At 31.7% G+C, this 21,222-nt stretch overlaps 8 protein-coding genes across 8 annotated transcripts; 5 read left to right on the forward strand and 3 right to left on the reverse strand.

Moving 5' to 3' along the window:
- Positions 1-1,022: 1,022 nt before the first annotated feature.
- PPL_01008 (3-methyl-2-oxobutanoate hydroxymethyltransferase) lies at positions 1,023-4,849 on the forward strand (the record flags this gene model as incomplete). Its single annotated transcript, XM_020572026.1, has 4 exons — positions 1,023-2,557; positions 2,630-2,732; positions 2,860-3,516; positions 3,851-4,849. 4 exons carry the CDS (start codon positions 1,023-1,025, stop codon positions 4,847-4,849), a joined length of 3,294 nt encoding a protein of 1,097 aa, XP_020437884.1.
- Positions 4,850-4,911: 62 nt separating this feature from the next.
- PPL_01009 (uncharacterized protein) lies at positions 4,912-6,993 on the reverse strand (the record flags this gene model as incomplete). The annotated part of the gene is made up of 1 exon (XM_020572027.1): positions 4,912-6,993. The coding sequence occupies one exon, from the start codon at positions 6,991-6,993 to the stop codon at positions 4,912-4,914; it is 2,082 nt and encodes a 693-aa protein (XP_020437885.1).
- Positions 6,994-7,995: 1,002 nt separating this feature from the next.
- On the forward strand, positions 7,996-9,767 carry PPL_01010 (uncharacterized protein; the record flags this gene model as incomplete). The annotated part of the gene is made up of 2 exons (XM_020572028.1): positions 7,996-9,019; positions 9,751-9,767. 2 exons carry the CDS (start codon positions 7,996-7,998, stop codon positions 9,765-9,767), a joined length of 1,041 nt encoding a protein of 346 aa, XP_020437886.1.
- Positions 9,768-9,912: 145 nt separating this feature from the next.
- PPL_01011 (pleckstrin domain-containing protein) lies at positions 9,913-13,183 on the forward strand (the record flags this gene model as incomplete). The annotated part of the gene is made up of 7 exons (XM_020572029.1): positions 9,913-9,982; positions 10,055-10,143; positions 10,454-10,999; positions 11,064-11,277; positions 11,360-11,521; positions 11,633-11,736; positions 11,816-13,183. 7 exons carry the CDS (start codon positions 9,913-9,915, stop codon positions 13,181-13,183), a joined length of 2,553 nt encoding a protein of 850 aa, XP_020437887.1.
- A 174-nt stretch (positions 13,184-13,357) lies between these two features.
- On the reverse strand, positions 13,358-15,238 carry PPL_01012 (uncharacterized protein; the record flags this gene model as incomplete). The annotated part of the gene is made up of 4 exons (XM_020572030.1): positions 13,358-13,978; positions 14,043-14,266; positions 14,960-15,013; positions 15,217-15,238. 4 exons carry the CDS (start codon positions 15,236-15,238, stop codon positions 13,358-13,360), a joined length of 921 nt encoding a protein of 306 aa, XP_020437888.1.
- Positions 15,239-17,310: 2,072 nt separating this feature from the next.
- On the forward strand, positions 17,311-18,417 carry aoxA (alternative oxidase; the record flags this gene model as incomplete). Its single annotated transcript, XM_020572031.1, has 3 exons — positions 17,311-17,636; positions 17,706-18,034; positions 18,119-18,417. The coding sequence occupies 3 exons, from the start codon at positions 17,311-17,313 to the stop codon at positions 18,415-18,417; spliced, it is 954 nt and encodes a 317-aa protein (XP_020437889.1).
- Positions 18,418-18,545: 128 nt separating this feature from the next.
- Positions 18,546-19,466, reverse strand: PPL_01014 (nucleosome assembly protein family protein; the record flags this gene model as incomplete). The annotated part of the gene is made up of 4 exons (XM_020572032.1): positions 18,546-18,635; positions 18,724-18,957; positions 19,047-19,154; positions 19,230-19,466. The coding sequence occupies 4 exons, from the start codon at positions 19,464-19,466 to the stop codon at positions 18,546-18,548; spliced, it is 669 nt and encodes a 222-aa protein (XP_020437890.1).
- Positions 19,467-19,869: 403 nt separating this feature from the next.
- ttc4 (tetratricopeptide repeat domain 4) lies at positions 19,870-21,081 on the forward strand (the record flags this gene model as incomplete). The annotated part of the gene is made up of 1 exon (XM_020572033.1): positions 19,870-21,081. The coding sequence occupies one exon, from the start codon at positions 19,870-19,872 to the stop codon at positions 21,079-21,081; it is 1,212 nt and encodes a 403-aa protein (XP_020437891.1).
- Between the last annotated feature and the right edge of the window lie 141 nt (positions 21,082-21,222).

Consider the following 21,222-nt stretch of genomic DNA (forward strand, 5'->3'; position numbering starts at 1 on the left):
GATCCTTTTTTGGAACAGCGTAATTTCTACCATGTAAATTTAAAAGTGTGGAACCCGATTTTATTCAATATAAAAACAATCTCCGTTTCTTTTTGTTTTTTATCATTCATTTACTTTGCAGTTTTATCTATTTTATTCAAATTTTTAATTTTTGTTTTGTTTTTTTGTTTTGGTGAAACTTCTAACATCTTCTTCTTTTTACATTACCAGACAATAATAACACACACACACCAATATTAATATCAATCATAATATATCGTTTTTTATAAACAACAATAAAAAAAAACAATTGTTTTTATATTTTTTTTCTTTATTTTTATTCTATTTCATAATTATTTATATTGTTATAATTATTTGTTTTGATAAGTCAAGCAATATTCTTTATAACTTCATTTTAATCATCTTTTTGATCGTCGTCTTCTTTTAAATTAATTAAATTAAAACAAGTCAGATAATTTTAATTGAATAAGTGGTATCATCATATCAAAAATCATCATTAGTAAACATTTTTGGTAAACAAATATTGGCTATCAATACCACACTCATTATATTCTTCATTTTTTATTCAACACGAAAAGCACACTAACACCATATTTATATATTCACACATTCATCATACAAACAACTTTCGTTATATAATTGTATCACTGCATTTGACAACAACGACCAAAAAAAAAAGGAACAAAAAAAAAATTAACAACAAAAACAACAACTTTTGTTATTTATTTATCACATCACATCACAGGAAATCAACCCTCTGTGGCAACGACACGACAACAGTAAATAAATATCCAGCATTAGTAAGATCTATACTACTTTCACACTTACACAGTTTTTATATATTAAATAAATAATAATTCAAACGATAGATTCTATTTCATAAACCCTATTAAAAATTATAATAATTCCAAATATATCAATATTTATTATAAAATTATAATAGTTTTCTATAAACAATAAATAAATAAATAATAATAATTTAAATAAACATAAATAATTTTTAAACAAAAATCCAGAAACCAATGAATTTTTTAAGGAACTCTAAATTGGATTCAAACATCCATTGTTTAAGATATAATAATTATCCACCAACTCATTGTTTCAATATATATAATAATAGTAATAATCAAGGTTATAAATTAAATAATAATAATAGTTTATATAGTAACAATACAAGTAATAATAATAATAAATTCGATACTTTAAAATCATATTATTCCAGTAATAATAGTAATAATATAAAATATGTAAATAATAATAATAGTAGTAGTTTATTTAATAATAGTAATAGTTTTAGAATTGATAGTTTAGTTAGTAGAAACTATTCAACACATACCAATGAAGATGCTGCAGTGGTAAAGAAAACAACGATTTTAGATATAAAGAAAAAGTATAAACAGTCGATACCAATATCGATGGTCACTGCCTACGACTATTGCAGTGCCAAAGAGGTCGATAAAGCAGGAATTGATATCACTCTGGTCGGTGACTCTCTAGGTATGGTCATGCTTGGCGACAAGGGAACTACCAATGTCACAATGGATGCGATGATTCACCACTGCAAAGCGGTGATGCGCGGTACTCAACGTTCATTCGTCGTGGGTGACATGCCATTCGGTAGCTTCGAGACATCGCCACGCGATGCACTCCACAATGCAATTCGCTTGATGAAAGAGGGCGGTGTCGATGCCGTCAAACTGGAGGGTGGCGCCAAGATGAAGGATACGATCCGCGAGATTGTTCGTGCCGGCATTCCGGTGGTCGGACACATCGGTCTCACTCCACAGACGGTCAGTTCATTCGGTGGATTCAAACTGCAGGGAAAGACATCCGATGAGGCACTCTCGATACTCGAGGATGCCATGGCACTGCAAGAGGCCGGCTGTTTCTCGATCGTCATCGAAATGGTTCCACAGCTGGTCGGTGAGATGATAACGAAACACCTTTCCATCCCGACCATTGGAATCGGTGCTGGCTCAGGAACAAGCGGTCAGGTGCTAGTCTACCACGACATGCTCGGACTCTACTCTGATTTCATGCCCAAGTTCTGCAAGCAATATGCAAGTCTTTCATCGACAATTCACGAAGGACTAAAGAATTTCAAAAAGGAGATAGAACAACGACAGTTTCCAACTCCACAACATTCATTCACAATGAAAGAGGAGGAGTCTAAAAAGTTTATAAACATATTAAATAGCAACAACAACAGCAACAACAATAATAATGGTACAGATGAAAATCTTTATAGTAAGAGTCAATATTTAAATAATAGTGATAATATTAAAGAGAAATTAAAGGAATTAAAAGAAAAGGAAAAGGAAATCGAGAGTCTAAAGATTGCTTCGACAAAGACAGCCAAATCAATCACAGAGCAACAACAGCTACAAAAGCCAAAACAACAAACACTAAAGATTGAAACCGAAAGATTCTTCCTCACACCAAATGGAATCAAACGTCCAAAGATTGTTGTTATTGGTGCTGGTGCAATGGGTAGTTTCTTTAGTGCCAAACTAGCTGCAAAAGATTTCGCTGATGTTTGGATGGTATCTGCTTGGAAGTAAGTTAAACAGCAACAAATTTAATACATAAAGTAATTTATTAACAACCGTTACTTTTTAAAACTAAATAGGGAACATGTCGATAGAATAAATAACAATGGTTTAACATTATATAATTTGGAAGGTAAATCAGAGTCGATCACTTCAGTCAGAGCAACTTTGGATGCGTTGGATGTTATTAAGGATGGATATCCAGATTTATGTTTTGGTTTTGGTAAAATCACACTCTACTAGACAGGCATCGTTAACCGCTGCCAAGATGGTAGGTGGCAATCCGAATGCCATTGTTCTTACTCTTCAGAACGGTGTCGGTAATCGCGAGGAAATAGAAACAACCATCAACGAGAAAGGATTCAAAAACAAGGTGTGGCAGGGTGTCACGAGTAATGGCGCTGTCATGGCTGGCGCTGGTTCCGTTCGTCACACTGGCAGTGGATTGACCTACTTGGCGTCACCTTCACTCGCTGGACTGATGATGGCCGGCAACAACAACAACAACGGACACTATCAAAACCACCCAACCACTCTGGACAACGAACCAAAGACACTCGAGGAGAAGCGTGCTCTTGAAGCACTCGGTGAGATTCTCAACGAAGCTGGCATCGTCAGCGAGCTCACCTACGACGTTGACGCACTGGTCTGGAGCAAGGTCGTTGTCAACGCCGCTATCAATCCACTGTCTGCAGTGCTGGGTGTACCCAACGGTTACTTGGTGCAAGATGAATACTCAAAGAACCTGATGAAGAAGATCATCGTCGAGGGAATGGAGGTGTGCAAAGCCAAGGGTATCAAGTTGCCATATGGCGAGGACACCGAAGAGGGATTCAAGTATGTCGCCAACATCGCCGAGAGAACCAGCACCAATTACTCTAGTATGTTGGTCGACGTCATCAGAGGACAACCAACTGAAATCAAGTCGATCAACGGTGTCATTGTCAAAGAGGGTGAACGACTCGACGTAAATGTAGCATACAACAAAATGATCATGGAGATGGTTTTAAATTATCACCCAAAAACACCAAACACCTCTTACAATCAACTTTTAAACTAAAATATATTTAACAAAACAATCATAATGTACATACATACCTAACTACCTACCTTCAGAAGTCAATCTAATATTAAATCATGATTTTACCTTTTTTTTTTTAATTTTTTCATTCTTTATTAATAAACAAAGTATATAAAATATACAATAGTTTTAATAAGACAACGTTATTACTCTATTTTTAAAAATCATCACCCATTTTTTTCAATTATTCTCTTTTTCTCAAAACATTTTTCAATCAAAGATGATGTATCAATTAACTAAAGATCAAATCGATCTATTTACAAATAATGGATATGTTATTATAAATGAATTCTTTGAAGCAAGATTATTAGATAATATATTTGTTGATGTTAAAACAAAGCTTGATCAACTGATCGCTTTGTTGTTGGAGAATAAAAAGGTGGTCGATGTAAATGGCGAAATCGCTAAGGATACAGATCTAGATAGAAAGATCATCTCTCTAGATTCACAGTTTAAAGGTACCTCTATTATGTTGCATACGATGTTTGCTGGACATCTATGTCGTTCGTTCGGCTCACTCTTTAGCAATGAGCGACTGCTCGATGTAATACAGCAACTGCTCGGCACCGCTGAAATAAGTGGACATCCCGAGTGGAATCTACGTGTAAAGACACCGAATAACACTAGCTTTGAAGTACCTTGGCATCAAGACGCTGCCTATCTCGTAGAGGGTGCAGAGTCACTCGATCAAATCACCTGTTGGATTCCATTGATCGATATAACAGAGTCGAACGGTGCATTACAATTGCTTGCCACTCAAAGCGATAGTAGTAACAATATAATACCTCATCGCTTACAGAGATTGAAAGGTGGCGATTTGAAAGATTCATGGTATTTAGAGATACTTAGAGATCAGTTACCACCAGACTATCAGAATATCGTTGTTGACACCATAGGTTTAAAGAGAGGATCGATCGTACTATTTAAAAATACAACCTGTCACCAGAGTTTGCCAAACACCACACAGAGAATCAGATGGACGGTCGACCTTCGTTTCCAAAAGACAAAAGATCCAAGTGGATTCTACCCACTCGATCAATCTGACAATGAATCAAAAATGGCATTGAGATCAGCTGAACAACGGTCAATACCAATAGACTACAGTAAATGGGATGGTGAAGTAGATATTCTAATGAAAAAAGATAATGATAACAACAATCAAGATAAGTTAAACTATCAAATAGAAGGACCATGGTTTGATAGATGGTCATCTAAATAAAACAACAAAAATAAAAGGTAAATAAATATTAATAAAATTAATTAATTTCTTTTTACTTCTTTCTATATTATTATAGCACCATTACAAATGGCATATAATATTATAAAATGATGTTTATTTCTATCTATTGTTTTAGTTTCAATTAATTTTGAAAACAATCGCTGTAGAACATATGATTTCTTTTCGATACTCAATTGGTCAAAGAGCAATTGGTATATTTCTACTTGATCTTCAAATATTGATTCGACAATATATTGATCATCATACTTGAATTCGTCTAAATAACTTTCCGCAATATGTTTATGCCCAAAACGAATAATATTCATCTTATCCTCAGATGAAAGTGATTTCTGGTAATTATTTGAAATTAGATATTGAATTAATTCTAATCTTCCGTGTTCTATTGCTTTCTTCATTGTTAATTCCAAAGTATGAGGTGTCATCTGTTCTGCCACTAGCTGAAATTGATCAATGTATCCAAGTTTACCTATGAATTGACATGGAATTGTCAATTCTTGATAGCTAATCCACAATTGAGAAGAAACCAAATACTTTGATAGCTCTTCATGCTGACCTGCGAGTGATTCCTTAAACATTTGACTTAGTAGGGTAGGTGTGAATATCTCTGGAAGTTCCACCATAAGAAGTGAAACAATGTTTGTTAATCCATTTCTGCTGGCTGTCAGAGCAATTGCTGGAAGGTTAAGAGGCTCCAATATTCTTGGTACAAGTACATTCATCGATACCAAGTAGGGTAATAATGATTTATCCAAAATGACAAGAGATGATTGCGGTAATTCTATGAATGGATCTTTCTCCAAGAGGTAACTAATAAGATACATAGATCTTTCGTTGATTCTAAAAGAATGACTTGTTGAAACTATTTTCAGAATCTCCGATTGATATAGTTCAATTAGAGTTTGAATAATTGTAGTATTGCTATTTAATATTGCTGATTCAATTGCTTCCCTAGGTGAGATATTGTCAAAATCGACAAGTTGAAGTGCTGCATTCAAATGTTTGAGAGTTCCATATCTACAAACAAGATTGAAGGTGTAAGATTGAGATATACAATGTGTAATATATGAAACATACAGCGAACTGTAAGGATCTGATTGTAGGATTAAACCTAGATGTTTCAATAAAGATTCCTCTAAACCATCAAATAAATTTGACACTCTTAGAAGATAGATGATTGATTCGATCAAGAGAAAATTACTTTCCAATGAATTTATCTTTGATAGGTAATAGGGGAATTCCGATGGTTGAATATCCAAAGATTTACATGCTGCTTTCAATTTAGTTATAACCTTTTTTGCCAAATCTTCGAAATCTAAATGGATAGAATAGAAATTGACCATGACATATTGAATTACATGAATTAAGTTGTAGTCTACCTTTTCAATATTGAATAGATGATAACCAATTGAGCTGAATTCTGTGAAATGATATTTATCTACTTCTAAAATTGGCATGAATCTCTGTATTACTTCTAGATCTACTGTCAATACTACACTTTCCATAGGCAAACCCTTAGTCTCTTCAAAAAGTTTCGATAAAAACCAACTTGGTGCTCTATCCAAAACTGTTCTTATACTATTTGGGTGTTTCTTGATATTTTCCAAATTAAATAAATCTATTGCCTTTTGTCTGAATCCAAAAGAGTCTGTTGTTCCATTAAATAAATTTATTAAATAGAAATAAATTTCATATTTTGATCTCTGCCACACGGTATTTAATAATTTTACAATATTTGTATAGTTGTTTTGAAATAGTGAACAAGGATACGATTGATTGAATAATATTGTGAATATATCCAAAGATCCATTCTCAATTGCTGAATAAATTAATTGAGAATCCAAAAACAGATGTCTTTTTTTAATATAAAAATAATTGAAAACATCAATATTTGGAACATCTTTAACAAATTGGTGAAGACTTGAATTACAAATACTGAAATGTTTTTTTATTTTTAATTTGTCAAATATTAATCCAAAATGTTTATTTTCAACCAGGTCTTCTAAAGAATTCCAATGGGAATATTGTCTTCTCCAACTACCAGCTTTATTTAAATCCACAACTTTTGACAATATGAATTTAAATAAATTTTCATTGGTCAACACTTTAATAATTGGATTTGTCATATTAAAATTTAAAATAAATAAATAAAATACATATATATAAATAAATAAATAAAAAAAGTTTTGATAGGTTTTAAAATTTTTAGATCAAAGTAAACAAAAATAATCTAACAATACATTCTTTAGTTTAGGTGCCTCATTTTTAACCTGTTCGATTGGGGATGAAATCTAACTGATTTTTTTTTTCGAAAGGTGGATTGGGGATAAACAATCCTCAAATTATTTTTGTTTTCAAAGAGTTTGTCAAATTTTTGTGTAAATTGTAAAATGAGGGCTGAGCAAATATTATTAGTTTTTTCATCCCTGTATTAGAATTCTCAAAACCTCAGAATATATATTCATAGATATTATTTTTTATAGATCTTCTCCAATCAAAATACAAATTAAATGAAGAAACCTCCTTCATTCAAATTTCTTGCTATAAAAATCACTGACAATACTATTAACTGTCAGACAATAAGTAAAAAAGCAATCAATAATGACTAGACTTGTTGTTGCAACTACTTTATTTACAGATACCAAATACGATAATTAATTGTAATTAAAAAACATAATAATTGATTTTACAAGTGAATTAATTGTGTGTTTGTGTGTGTGAATGTAATAATGTGTGAATTAATTGTGTGTGTGTGTTTAAGTGGTGTGGGTGTTTTTGTTTAATTTAATTTATCAAAATTATATAGATAAGTTTAACTTTGCTTTGCCTGTCACTAAAGTGAAACTAATAACATAACAATAAAAAAAATTAAATTATAATAATAAATAAATAAAAAACTAACAATATATATTTTTTGTTTGTTTTTCTTTTTTTTTCTTTGTTTTATTAATAAGAATAAATATTTGCTGTTTGTTGTATCATATTTTTATAATTATCATTAATTATTATTATTATTATTAAATAATAGTAATAGTAATTTAAACATTAGTTTATCAAATAATTTGGTTGTGAAAAAAAAAATTTATAATCATAATCTAATAGAAGATAGAAGATAGAGAGAGAGAAAGATGACAACAACTGCATCTACATTGAATGTTCCAACCAGTAGCACTACCTCTACTGGAGGAAGTAGTAGCGGTGAGAAAAGAGATCCTTTACAATCACCGGTCTTTAAGTTAAGAGGTCTGGAAATGACTGTCTACGGACTGGAGAAGGAGAATCTCGAACTTCGACAAACAATAGAGACACACGAGAAGGAGATTACACAGCTTAGAAACGTAATCCATGAGTATGAGTTGGAAAATGAGAGACACGAGCGACGTCATGCCCAACTCGAGGAAGAGATCATTGAGTTACGACAACAACTTAAACAGATTGCTGGACATAATAATAATAATAGCAGCAGTAGCAGCAGTAGCACCATCATCAACAACGGCAACAACAACAACAACGGCAACAATAATAACCTCTCACTAACACCAAATTCTTTGAATGGCGTCGATATGTCATCGCTTAGACTGAACAACTCTTCTGGTGGAATGCCAGAATCCAATAAATTCTACGATGACTCTGCTCTCTATTTGTACACCGGTCGCCACTCTCCAGCGCTCTCACACGCATCCTCTTTCAACAGCACAACGACTAGTAGCAATAACAACAACAATAATAATAGTAGCAGCAGCAGCAATAACAACAGCAATAATAACAATATTAATGGTACGACTACCACCAGCATCACTACCAGCAGTATGATAATGAGTAGTAGCAATGGTAACAGTAGTAATTGTAACATAAATAATAGTTCCGATATGATAAGCAACAACAATAGCAACAACAATAGTAATAATAATAATAACATTAATAGTAATAGCAACAACAGCGGCGGCGATTCTATGCAATCCAGTTCGACTCCGACGATCACTACTTCACTACCACCGATCTCCAATCAAAACAGATCGCCATTTCAAAAGAGTAAAGCACCAAGTTCACCTACCATTGTATCGTGTGTCACCGACGGTGTTAACACCGGTGTAAACATATCGATGACACCTTCACCAGTGATGCCACAGCCAAGAAAGAAATCCATTATAAGTTTATTTTCACTCTAACTAAACACAAACACAAAATCAGACATTGTACATTTTTTAATTGCTATTAACAAACAACACTTTTACTTAAAATTTAACATTAAAATAAAAATGAAAATAAAATACCAAACACATAGATATTTTAAATAAAATCAAAACACACAAAAACCAAAAGCAAACATATGTTTGCTACAAAATGTTACACCATACTTTATTGGGCTAAGTTGCAACACCCTTTGGAACCAAAAAAAAAACCAAAAAAATTGAAATAAAAATCTAAATTTTTTTTTTTTTTTAAATATAACTTGGTTGGATTGATTTGCAAATAACATAAACCAAACCAAACAATACAATCCTCACTGAACACCCCCATTGTGTTTTAAGTTGTTTCTCAAAGTTATAAAAACAAATTTAGTTTGCTATTATTAATTATTAATTCAGTTAGAACAATTAAAAAATAAAGATATCAACATATACCCACACAACACACATTACAATATTTTACAACAAAACCAGTCGGAACATAACAAATTATTAGTACATATATTATTATTATTATTATTATTATTATTCATTGTATATTTTTTGAGAACAGTTGTTCTTAGTTTTAGATCTATTCTCTTCTAGAAGAAGTATAACAGAACATTTTTATAATCATCACACACGTTTTTATTTTGTTTTTTTACATTTTTTTTAAAAACATAAAAAAAATTCTATTTATATTTATTTCTATAGTAAGAAAGTTAAAGTAATATTACAATCAAAATTGTAGTTTGTTAGTTATTTATATAGTATATTTGGTCAATAATAGTTATTTATATTAAAGTTAAAAAAGAAATTAATAGACAGAGGCGAGAGAAAGAGAAATAATACATTGTTTTTAGTAATAATAGAAAGATGGTAGATCAAGATCTATTGGGATCTCTTGCTAGAGCATGGATAACAAGAAAACGTTATGCAAAACTATGTAAGTTTAAAGGTTTAAAGAAATTACAATGGTAATTTAAATATTAATTTCTCAATCAAAAATGAAATAAAGTAATTCAAAATGAAAACAGAGATAAAGTAGCAAAGGAAATTTTAGATACAGAGATCATTTATGTGAGAAATTTGGAAGTCATTGTACAGGTAAGTCAAGCTAGTCATCTCATTCTCACAATCAACATTCAAATCGAATCACACAGATTGTTTTTGTTTTTATGATTTTGTTGTTGTTGGATTCTTTTTATATCTTGTTGTTTTGTGAAAAAAAAAAAAAACAGAAAACCAAATATTTATAACCCCACAACACATTAAATACATCATCAATCAAATTGGGATGTCTTATGGGTTGCGACCTCATTAATCAATAATTTTACCACTTAAATCTGAATTTGATCTTAAAGAAAAAAAAAATATCTAATTAACTTAATTATTATTATGATTATTATTATTATAGTATTATTTAAAACCATTGCGTGCTATCCAACCACCATTGGTTTCAGTAAAGACATTACAACAGGTGTTTGGACATATTGAAGATTTGCTGACTGTGAATAGAGAGTTGTTGAATTCGATTCAGGATCGTATGACAACATGGTACTCCAACAAGAAGATGGGTGATATCTTCTTGAAGTTGGCACCCTACTTGAAGATGTACACAGAGTATTGCTCCAACTATGACAGAGCCATTTCGAAACTCAAAGAAAAGTCGACAGAGTCAAAGGATTTCGGATTGTTTCTCAAGAAGATCAGTGTGGAATCGGCGTTTGGATTGGATCTGACATCGCTCTTGATCATGCCAGTGCAGCGTATCCCTCGTTACAAGCTGCTACTTCAAAGTCTTATACATCTGACTCCAAAGGAGTTCAGCGACTACAAAGTCATCGAGGAGGCACTTGCCAAAGTCTCAGAGGTGGCCGATCACATCAACGAGAGTATACGTGAGAAACAAAACTCAGAGAAGATTCTGAGTATTCAAAGAAGATTCACTGGTTATGTACCTGTAAGTTAAGAATACAAATTTGTATCTTCAATCGATATTAACATTTTTCAATTTCACCACATAGCCATTACTAGCACCACTTAGAACATTTATTAGAGAAGGATATTTAACAAAAGTTTGTAGAAAAGAACCAAAGAAACGTTGGTTCATTTTGTTTAGTGATGCTTTAGTGTATGGAACCAAAACAGAGACAACTGTTGCCAATCCAATTTATAAATTTCATAGATTATTGCCATTGGCAAATTCTAAACTTGTTAATTTAGATGATAAAGATTCAAGTAAATATTATTTTACATTTACATCCACTCAATTTTAACTAACTTTTTTTTTTTTTTTTTATTTTCTTTAAATTAAAATTAGAATATAAAAATTCATTCCAAATCATTCATACAACTAAATCATTTACAGTGTTCGCCGACAATGAACAGGAAAAGGCATCTTGGATACAATCTATTGAAAGTCAACTCAAGTTTTTATCACAGAATGAAGGTTCCGTTGCGAGAATGAACAGACAATACAGTAGTATGTTATATTTATAAGCACAACTCTCTATTCATATTTAATATTTCTAACCATATCATAATAATACATTACAACCACCAAACTATTTAGATATTAAAATTTTAAAAACAGAAGAAGAAAAAGATAAAGCTTCAACAGCACCTGTTTGGATTCCAGATAGTGAGGCACTACAATGTATGGAATGTAGTATTAAGTTCACTACTATAAGAAGAAGAGTAGGTTTATCAATAATCATTTCAAATTTATTTATTTTACTAATTGTGATTGTTGGCAATTCACCTATTTTTATTATAGCATCATTGTAGAAGATGTGGAAATGTAGTTTGTGGAAAGTGTTCCGATCAATCATTTAAACTCGATAATCATAGTAAGCCGGTAAGAGTTTGTAAATCATGTTTCTCTTATTTGACTGTAGCCAATTCAAGAAAAGAAGAATCACCTATGAATGGCTCCAATCAAGATTCACTGGAGAGTTTGTCTGTTGAATCAGTGCTATCCACTATGAACTCGAATGTATCAACATCCGCTGCCGCTGCTGCCGCCGACCACACAGATACCTACAGCGATAACAGCGACAATGAAGATCGTCTCATCAGTGACTCACTCTCTGAGATTCCAAATATCACTTTGCCAGCATTACCAGGCCAGGATGCCGACTCAACACGTTCACTCTCACCATACTCTGGTTCACTTTCATTTTCACATCTTCCACCTATCCCCGCAACATCAACAACAACAACCACAAATCATTCTTCAAGTTTGAGTCAACTCCCACCGATTCCCATTGCTTCACCAAATAGCAGTTCCAACACATTACCACCACTTCCCTCGAATACTTTACACCCAACATCACCCAAACCAGCACTCACTCAGCAAAACTCATTGCTATCTTTTTGTAATTTTGTTCTCCATGCCAATCCCAACGTTGAGGTGGCTGGAACAAAGAAACCAGCTACACCATCATCACCAGAACTTACACCATCGATATCGAAATCGACATCCACTGAAGAATTCACACTGCCAAATATCAAATCCATACCACTTCCAGCCACATCCGAACCAGAAATACAACTTCCCACCATTATCAATCACAATCCACAGCCAATCAGCGGATCATCGTCGCTCTCCCAACAAAACATAAATGCTGCACCAAAGAAGCCAGAATCAAAAAGATTCACCTATGCTTTTCCTACTAATCCTGTGCCAACTGACAATACACCACCCAACAGACTACAAAACGGATCCAACATTACCGTTGGTCTCAAACAAAACCCATCCACAACTCCTCCACTTTCATCAACTCCACCCATTTCTCCAAACTTAACTCCATCTTCCCCACCAAATACATCCACCAATCATAAACCAGCAGTTCCATCTAAATCATTACCACCCACACCACCAAAGAAAACGCTACCACCAATTCCACCAACACCAGCGGCATCAGCATCACCTGCAACCTCTGCAGCTCCCGAGAAATCGACCACAACTCCTTCACTTATCCAAGGTGTTTATTTTGTACCAAGCGCATCTACACCCGCTGCTAGTGCTGGCAACGGAACTCCACCAGCTCCGCCACCAAAAAGAGTTTCTCACAAACCACCAGCTACCCAAACATCTGCGCCTCCCTTGCCACCAAAGAGAGGAGCAGCTCAAGTCAATTAAAAAAAAAAAAAAAAAAAAGTCATATCATTATTTAATATTAACTTCTTCAAAGCAACAATTGTAATAAAATTGTTAATTGGAATCTATTTATAACCAATCAAATCAAAACAAAACAAATCAAAATCAACAAAATATTAAAGGTTTTATATTATCATGATTTGGAATTGTTTATTTTTAATATTGGTATTCTTGTTTGATGTATGATGATAATTGGAAATTTGTTTGGTTCCATACTCCATCTGTTGGGAGAGGTACAGAGCTCATTGGTTGTGAAACCAATGACAAACTATGTGACGATGGTAATAGTGGTGATGGTGATGGTGGAGTAGAATTACACGATTGTGCATAGTTGTTTAATTGTAGCAATTGAGGGTGAGGTATACAATCATATAGATTTAGTTGAGGTGTTGGAAGAATTGATGGTTGATTATAAAACAATTTACTATTGTGTGAATAATCAACATTAATTGGTTGTTGTTGTTGTTGTTGTTGTGGTGGTGGTAGTTGAATTTGTTGAGTTTGACTATCATTACAAATTGGTTTAAAAAGATGGTTTGAATCAGTAAAATTACAATTGATATTTAAGGTATCTAATAATGGTGAGTCAGTTGGACGTTTTCCATTAATATTAAGAACAGAATCTAAATAGGAAGGATCTGAAAATGGATTGGGACTACTACTAAGTGATTCGTTTGGTGAATACACAAAACTTGTGTATTGGTCAGAATTGGGGTTTGGATACAATTTCTTTTGAACTTTCATATATTTGGAATGGTTTGCAAATTTTCTTTGTAACTATAAAAAAAAATTATTAATATTAAATTAATAGATTAAAAGTATATAGTAAAATTTAACATACGTCATGATCAATATAGGTGGTTGATTTTTCAACTGGAAGAGGTAATTGTCTCATTACCTCATTTGGCATGATAGTACTTTTATATTGGTAGAAGGATAACCCGCTCTGTAATGGATTGCCAACCAAGACATAAACTGGAGCATCACAAAGGAGGCTTAGTTCAATTGCTTTCTTAAACAAACCATCTTTTCTCTTTCTGAAAGTGGTCTGTCTAATTTTATCATCTGTAATTTTTTCAATCTTAATTTTCTTTCTTCCCATTTTAAGTTTGATTTATAGAGTCGAGATAAAATATATATATAAGTGGATGTGATTTTTTATTAATTTCAAGGTATATAGAATATTTATAAAAAATTAAAGGGACAATGTTTTTTTTATTTAAAAATTTCAAAAACAAAATAAAAATATACTGATTCAAATAGGGAGCAATCAATATATATTAAAAGATGTATTGCTATTTAATATGTTTAAATTCGAATAATGAGTAGGTGAAGAGATATGGGTATAGGATGATTTTAATGTTTTTTGCACAAAATTGGTGTTTTTAGCAATATAATATTTTTGGATTTAAAAATCTACTTCCAAAATATATATAGTAATTTGTTTTAGATTACAGTATTATGTTTTTTATGTTTTGATAAAAGTAATAATACATTTGATAAATCCTGATTGTTTAAATATGTCTGAGATCTAAACAAGTTTGAGATTCATCCCAGCAACCAACCCTCAAAAACAACACATCACTTACACAGCAACAAAAACAACAAAGTGATTATCATCAAAAACCTCTAAACTAAACATTTCTACCCTTACACACCACAATTGCAAACTCGCAGCATATAAGATAAGAATATTTAGCTATTACCACAAAGAAACCAAAAGTTACCTGATTCTCATTCCAATTTGTCCCCACTAACATCTCTTACACCACCACACATGTATAAGAATTGAACCACTACTACTGTGACTACCTAAAAAGAAAATTTTTTAAGCACTACTACTTTTCCTTGATTTAACAAATTTAATATTAGTTTCAAAAAACTGTGTTCATAGTAATCACTAAACCACGACTCACATCTATTCTACCCACACCCACGCACAAACACTCTAAACACTTTCAAAAATCACTCTTCAAAATCCAACCACCACATTGAAGTTGATACCAGTCATTCACCATAATCACCAACAATAACCATTTTTTGTTGTTTTAATCATCATCATATGTTTCAAAAATAATAAATAGAATTATTATAAATATCGAATAATTTGAATATTTATATAAAAATATATGTGTATATATAAATATTAACCAACACTTTAACCACAATCTTATATCAAAATCGATTTCACTCATTCTTGTTAATATAATTTCTTCAACAAAATTGATCAACACAGACACCAAGAATAATTGAGATCTAAAACGAAAACAAAATTAGTGAACTGGGGTGATCACCCAATTAAAATGTCTCTCAAAATAATAATTTTACATCATAATAGGAAATCTATTTACTCACAATCATATGTTTTTTCTCTTGAAATCAACTGCTTCCTACTCTGAGTTAATATTAAAAATAGAATTCAGCAAAGTTTACTTTCCATATTAAAAAATGAATGATCTCTCTATATTCGATGTTGTTAAAAAAATTTTAAACACAGTTTGAAACAACTTTAAATTTTTGTCGATTCTGGATAGAACTATGTTAATCTTTAAAATTACTATTGAAGATCCTCTTTATTGCTCCATTTCAATCAGAACATATTTTATCAACCAATAGTGTTTTGGTAACAATTGAAGATAACTACAAATAAAATTCCCTCATTAATATAATTTTGTTTGATTTCCTACTATCCTATTGTCAGTGTAGGGGTGTTAAAAATCTTTGAGAGGTAGATTGAACACAATACCAATAAAATTAACAAAAATAAACAAAACATATAATTTAACCCGCGAAATTTAATCAGAGATGAGTGGTTTGGTTTTTGATTGGTGTGATCATCAACCACACACATCCCCCATCATATTATTGGTAAAAAATGAACAGAAATCATCAGACACTGATTGATATATTGATTTAATAACTGTAAATCATGTGTTGTTGGTTTGATATGTATTTAATACATAGTAGTAATAAAATTATTAATAAAGTGATAATCTAGTTAACTCAACCAAATATTTGTTTTTAAAAAAAATTTTAATTCATTTTGAAATTATTTAGTGAAAACAATTTTTTGAATTAGTAATAAAAATATAATTCATTATTTATTTTTTGATTTGATTTTATGGTCTTGTTACATTCTCAGATTTAATAAAAAAAAACTCAGATTTCTAATGATCAACCGAAACACTGCAGTGATAACTGATTTTTTGAAGAACAAAAAAGGTAAAAAGTGTTAAAATAGTTTCCATCATATGAATTACTAACCACCTCATATATTACTATTTCTAAGAACCCTTCCCTGAACTTGATTTATTGATAAATTTATGTGATATTTTTTCTTGAATACTAATACCAAAAATAATGAATAATTGTTTTCATATTATTTTTCACATGACCTTTTAGTATAGGTTACACAAGTGTGTCAAAAAATTTCAAAAAAATATTTATTTTTAATTTTAACTAATTATAAGAGAATAAGAAAAAATAATGATTTTCTATTTTTTATAAATAATATTATCAACTTTTTCAAAATCAATGATTTTATTAATCTTATTCATTTCTATTATCCTTATTTCATGACACAAAAACTCTGCTACTAATTTGATCATCATAGTAGCTGCAAACGAATTAGTATAGACAAAAATGATGATTATTAATATTTGCAGTAAAAAAAAAAATTGATCTTAATTAAAAACAACAATGATGACCTAATTTATTAAAATTGTTTACTTTTTTTTTTTGCATATGTAATTATTCGATCAGAATATGGTTTTTTCTGTGGTTTGTGTGGTTAGCAAAAAAACAAGATAAGCCTGGGTAAAATTTGTCGTCTTTGCTTATTTTTACATTTTTATAAATATAAGTTGTTTTGCCCAATATTTTAATTAACTAACTAATAATTAAAATATAGTTTAATTATCTAAAACTTATTAAATATTGATATTTATCAAAAATAATTAAAAATAATATTTTATCTATCAGTCATTTTCAAAACAATCAAAATTTTTTTTTTTTGTTTTTTTACAAAATTAGCCTCTATTTTTTTAATTTTATTTTATTTAATTTTTCAATCAATAATCATAATATTTTATATAATTATTATTAAAAAAATGAATGGTTTATCAAAAGTAACAAGATTTGCTAGCTCAACTAGAGCCTTTAATCCAAGTTCATTCAACAACACCACCACACAATTATACCCTGGATTCAAATGTTTGTCACAACATACACGTAGTTTCTCATTTTTGGGACAACCACAATACAAAAAACAATCACCAGAATACCATCGTAACAGTACCCTCTACGCTCACACCAGCAGAGACAAACTACTCAAGATTGAAAAGGAATTCATACCAATCGAACGCCATCAACCACAAAACATCTCTGATAATGTAGCTCGTTTTGCTGTCTGGTTATTAAGAAAAGCTTCAAATCTGTAAGATTATCAAAAAATTAATACAATTTTCATATATCTTTTGAAAATAATTAACAAATAATCACTTAGTGTATTCAAAGAGAAATATATTCATTATGCATGTGTTTTGGAGACTGTCGCAGCAGTGCCAGGTATGGTTGCCGGTATGTTGCAACACTTGAAGACATTGCGTCGTATGGAGCACAACAACTGGATCAAGATACTTCTCGATGAAGCCGAGAATGAGAGAATGCATTTGATGACATTCATGGAGATTTCAATGCCAACCAAGTTGGAACGTAATCTAATCACACTGGCTCAAGGTGCCTATTGGAATGCCTTCCTCTTGTTCTATCTCATCAGTCCAAAGACTGCTCACAGATTCACCGGCTATCTTGAAGAGGAAGCTGTCATTACTTGTATGTATAATTATAATTTCGAAATGGATCAAGAATTTAAAACGAAAGTTTAACGTTTTATTTCCAACCATATCTACTATACAGATACAAATATGTTACACGATTTAGATGCTGGAAAAGTTGAGAATGTAGAAGCACCACAAATCGCTAGAGAATATTGGGGATTGCCAGATGATGCTAAACTCCGTGATGTTATCTTGGTCATTCGTCAAGATGAGGTCGATCACGGCCATGTCAACCATCAACTTTCAAATATGATTGCAACTGGAAATGAAGATCCAGTGTTGTTTGAGTCACACGATGATCCAATCAATATCAATATCGAGAAAGAAAAGCAACATCAAGATAAATTACATCACCAACAACAACAACATAAAAATTAAAAAACAACAAACAACAAACAGACAAAAAGTGAATGAATTGTATAATTAGCAATAAATAAATAAATTTAAAAAATAAATATAAATTTACTATAGTAATGTAATGTTATGTGTTTAATTTAAATTTGTTTTTATTCGTCAGCTTCTTCTCCTTCATCGTCATCTTCTTCATCAAGCTCTCCATCGAAATCTTCATCACCTTCAATCATAGTACCAAACTCCTAATTAGTTTTATAAAATAGAAAATAAAAGATTTGTTAGTTTAAATATTCTATCTCTATCTTGATTAAATTTATATCATATCATTACTTGTTGATAGATTTGTAGTGGATTCTTCCAACATTCACCAACTAAAACAGAGCAATATTGATTCGATGGTTGAATTAGGAAACCAACGAACGGACATTCTGAATCTTTCTTTTTCAATTTCACTTCTGGTTCGACAGTAACATCCAATGTATCTTTCAAATCTTCAAGAGTAACTGGTGTCTTGCAAATAATTGTATATTTCTCATCTTTAACAATATTATTCTTTCCAAATGTCTAATAAATCGAATAGTGATAGTGATGATAACAATATTATGTTAGTATTTGTTATTAAACAACAATGAATGATCTACAATAATAATTACAAAAGTAAGTTTGAATTCAGTATCAGTATCCTCTACAAAGAAATCGGTGAGAGATGAAAGTAAACCGTCATCTTCATCAGTAAATAAACTTGGTGCTATTTTTTGGAACTGGGGATAGAGTTAGAATTTCTGTTAGCTATAGTACTATTTAGTTTGTTGAAATGCAAAAGCTTTGCTACATACGACATTCTTCCAAAAGTGTTCTAATTTAACTAATTCTTTAGCTCTCTTCAAATAGTGTTCCTTTGTAACTTTATATTCTTCTTTGTCGACTTTGAGAATCTCGAGTTCACGCTTGTCACCCAACTCTGTGATTAAGTTGTACTGAGCAAACAACTCTTCGTTTGCACTCAACTTTGCATATAATTCAGTTACAGTTTCATCTGAAGCTGCTGTAGTCTTTGTTTTCTTTGTTGCCATCTTTTATATATCTAATTAAATTAATTTAACAAAAAAAAAAATTAAAAAAAAATTATTAAATGAAAACGAAACGAATGATTTTGAAATTAAATTTAATTTTTTTTTTTTAATGATCAAATAATAAATAAAAATTTTTATTTTTATTTTTTAAATTAATATTTATTTATAAATTATAAATAGAAATAAATTAATTGATTATTTATAAAGTTTCAACTTAATAAATAATCATATCTATTTTAATATTGATACCCGCGAATAATATTAACAAGATTTGTTACCACAAAAAAAATAAATTTAAATAGTTTTTTTTTTTTTTTTATCAGATTTTGACAAGATTGACGATTCAACTCAATTTGTTGTTGAATTTCAAATAATTAGATATTATTGTTTATATGTATAAAGAATGGATCAACCATTAACAGAGGAAGAAGAGGATGAAATCTGGGCTAGAAGTGTAGAGAAATGGAAACAACATAAAGAGGAAAAGAGATTGGAACGTGAGAGATTAATAGCTCAGGGTATAACGCCACCCGAGGACACTGAGGATGACGAATGGCAGAATCTACCGATTTTCATGCAAGAGATGCCACAAGGTTCGAATCCAATGGTCGACGCTCTACAGGCGATTACAGACGAATGCACACCGGAAGAGCTGTGCGACAGCTTCAAGGAGCAAGGAAACGAGCGTTATCAACTCGCCAATGCACCGACCACCAAAGATCCAGAGGAAAAGAAACGTTACAGAAACGAAGCAATCTATTTCTATAATCGTGCTCTCGACGCCAAGTGCAAGGACATGAAGCGAAACTCTATGTGTCTATCGAATCGTGCCGCCGTCAATATGGACTTTAAAAACTATGGACGTGTCATTCAAGATTGCATCATTGCAATCGAGTTTTACGAGGGAAACGTCAAGGCTTATTACCGTGCGTTGAAATCGATGATTGCTCTCGCAAAGTATGACGATGCCGTCAAGCTTGGAGACCGTGCACTCGCAGTCGAGTCGATCAAGGACAACAAGGAGATAAAGGCATTGCGAGACGAAGCTGCTACGGCGATAGCAAAGATCGCACGACGCAAACAAGAAAAGGAGGAAGAGGAGAGCAAGAAGCAAACCGAGCTAATTACACTCGCCAAGAAACTGGCGACCAAGAAGATGACTCTTGGCAAACCTATTTTCGATCTCACACAGTACAACACAAAGATTTGGTTCGACGATGACCGTGGTGTGGAGAGTGTCGGCGAAGGTCACTTCCCAACGGTGTTTCTCTATCCAGAGTTTAGCCAGAAAGACTACATCGTAGACTTCCAAGAGGGTTGTACATTTGGTGACCATCTTGAAGTGATGTTTGAACAGCAGGCACCATGGGACAAAGATCACCGCTACCGAATGGACACTATCGAAGTTTATTTCCAAACCAATTGGACAGAAACAATACTGCCAGATACCAGCAAAATAGACAGAACAAAGAAGAGATGGATACGTGTAAAACACACCACTACCATCGACACGGTACTTTCACATCCGGAATACATCATTCCAGGCATACCAATTTTCTATATACTTTCAAAGGATTCTAAATTCGCCAAAAAGTTTTTAACTGGTGAAACTTAAATACACAATAATAAAATAAAATATTTTTTTATTTTGTTTATTTAGATGTTTTTCTTTTTATTACTGGGATATCTAATATTACATTTAAATAGTGGATGTTAATCCTTCATTTAAATGATTGGTTTGAGATCAAAAACAGAG

Source organism: Heterostelium album (assembly GCF_000004825.1).
Source record: "Heterostelium album PN500 unplaced genomic scaffold PPL_contig1, whole genome shotgun sequence".
Lineage (NCBI taxonomy): Eukaryota > Evosea > Eumycetozoa > Acytosteliales > Acytosteliaceae > Heterostelium > Heterostelium album.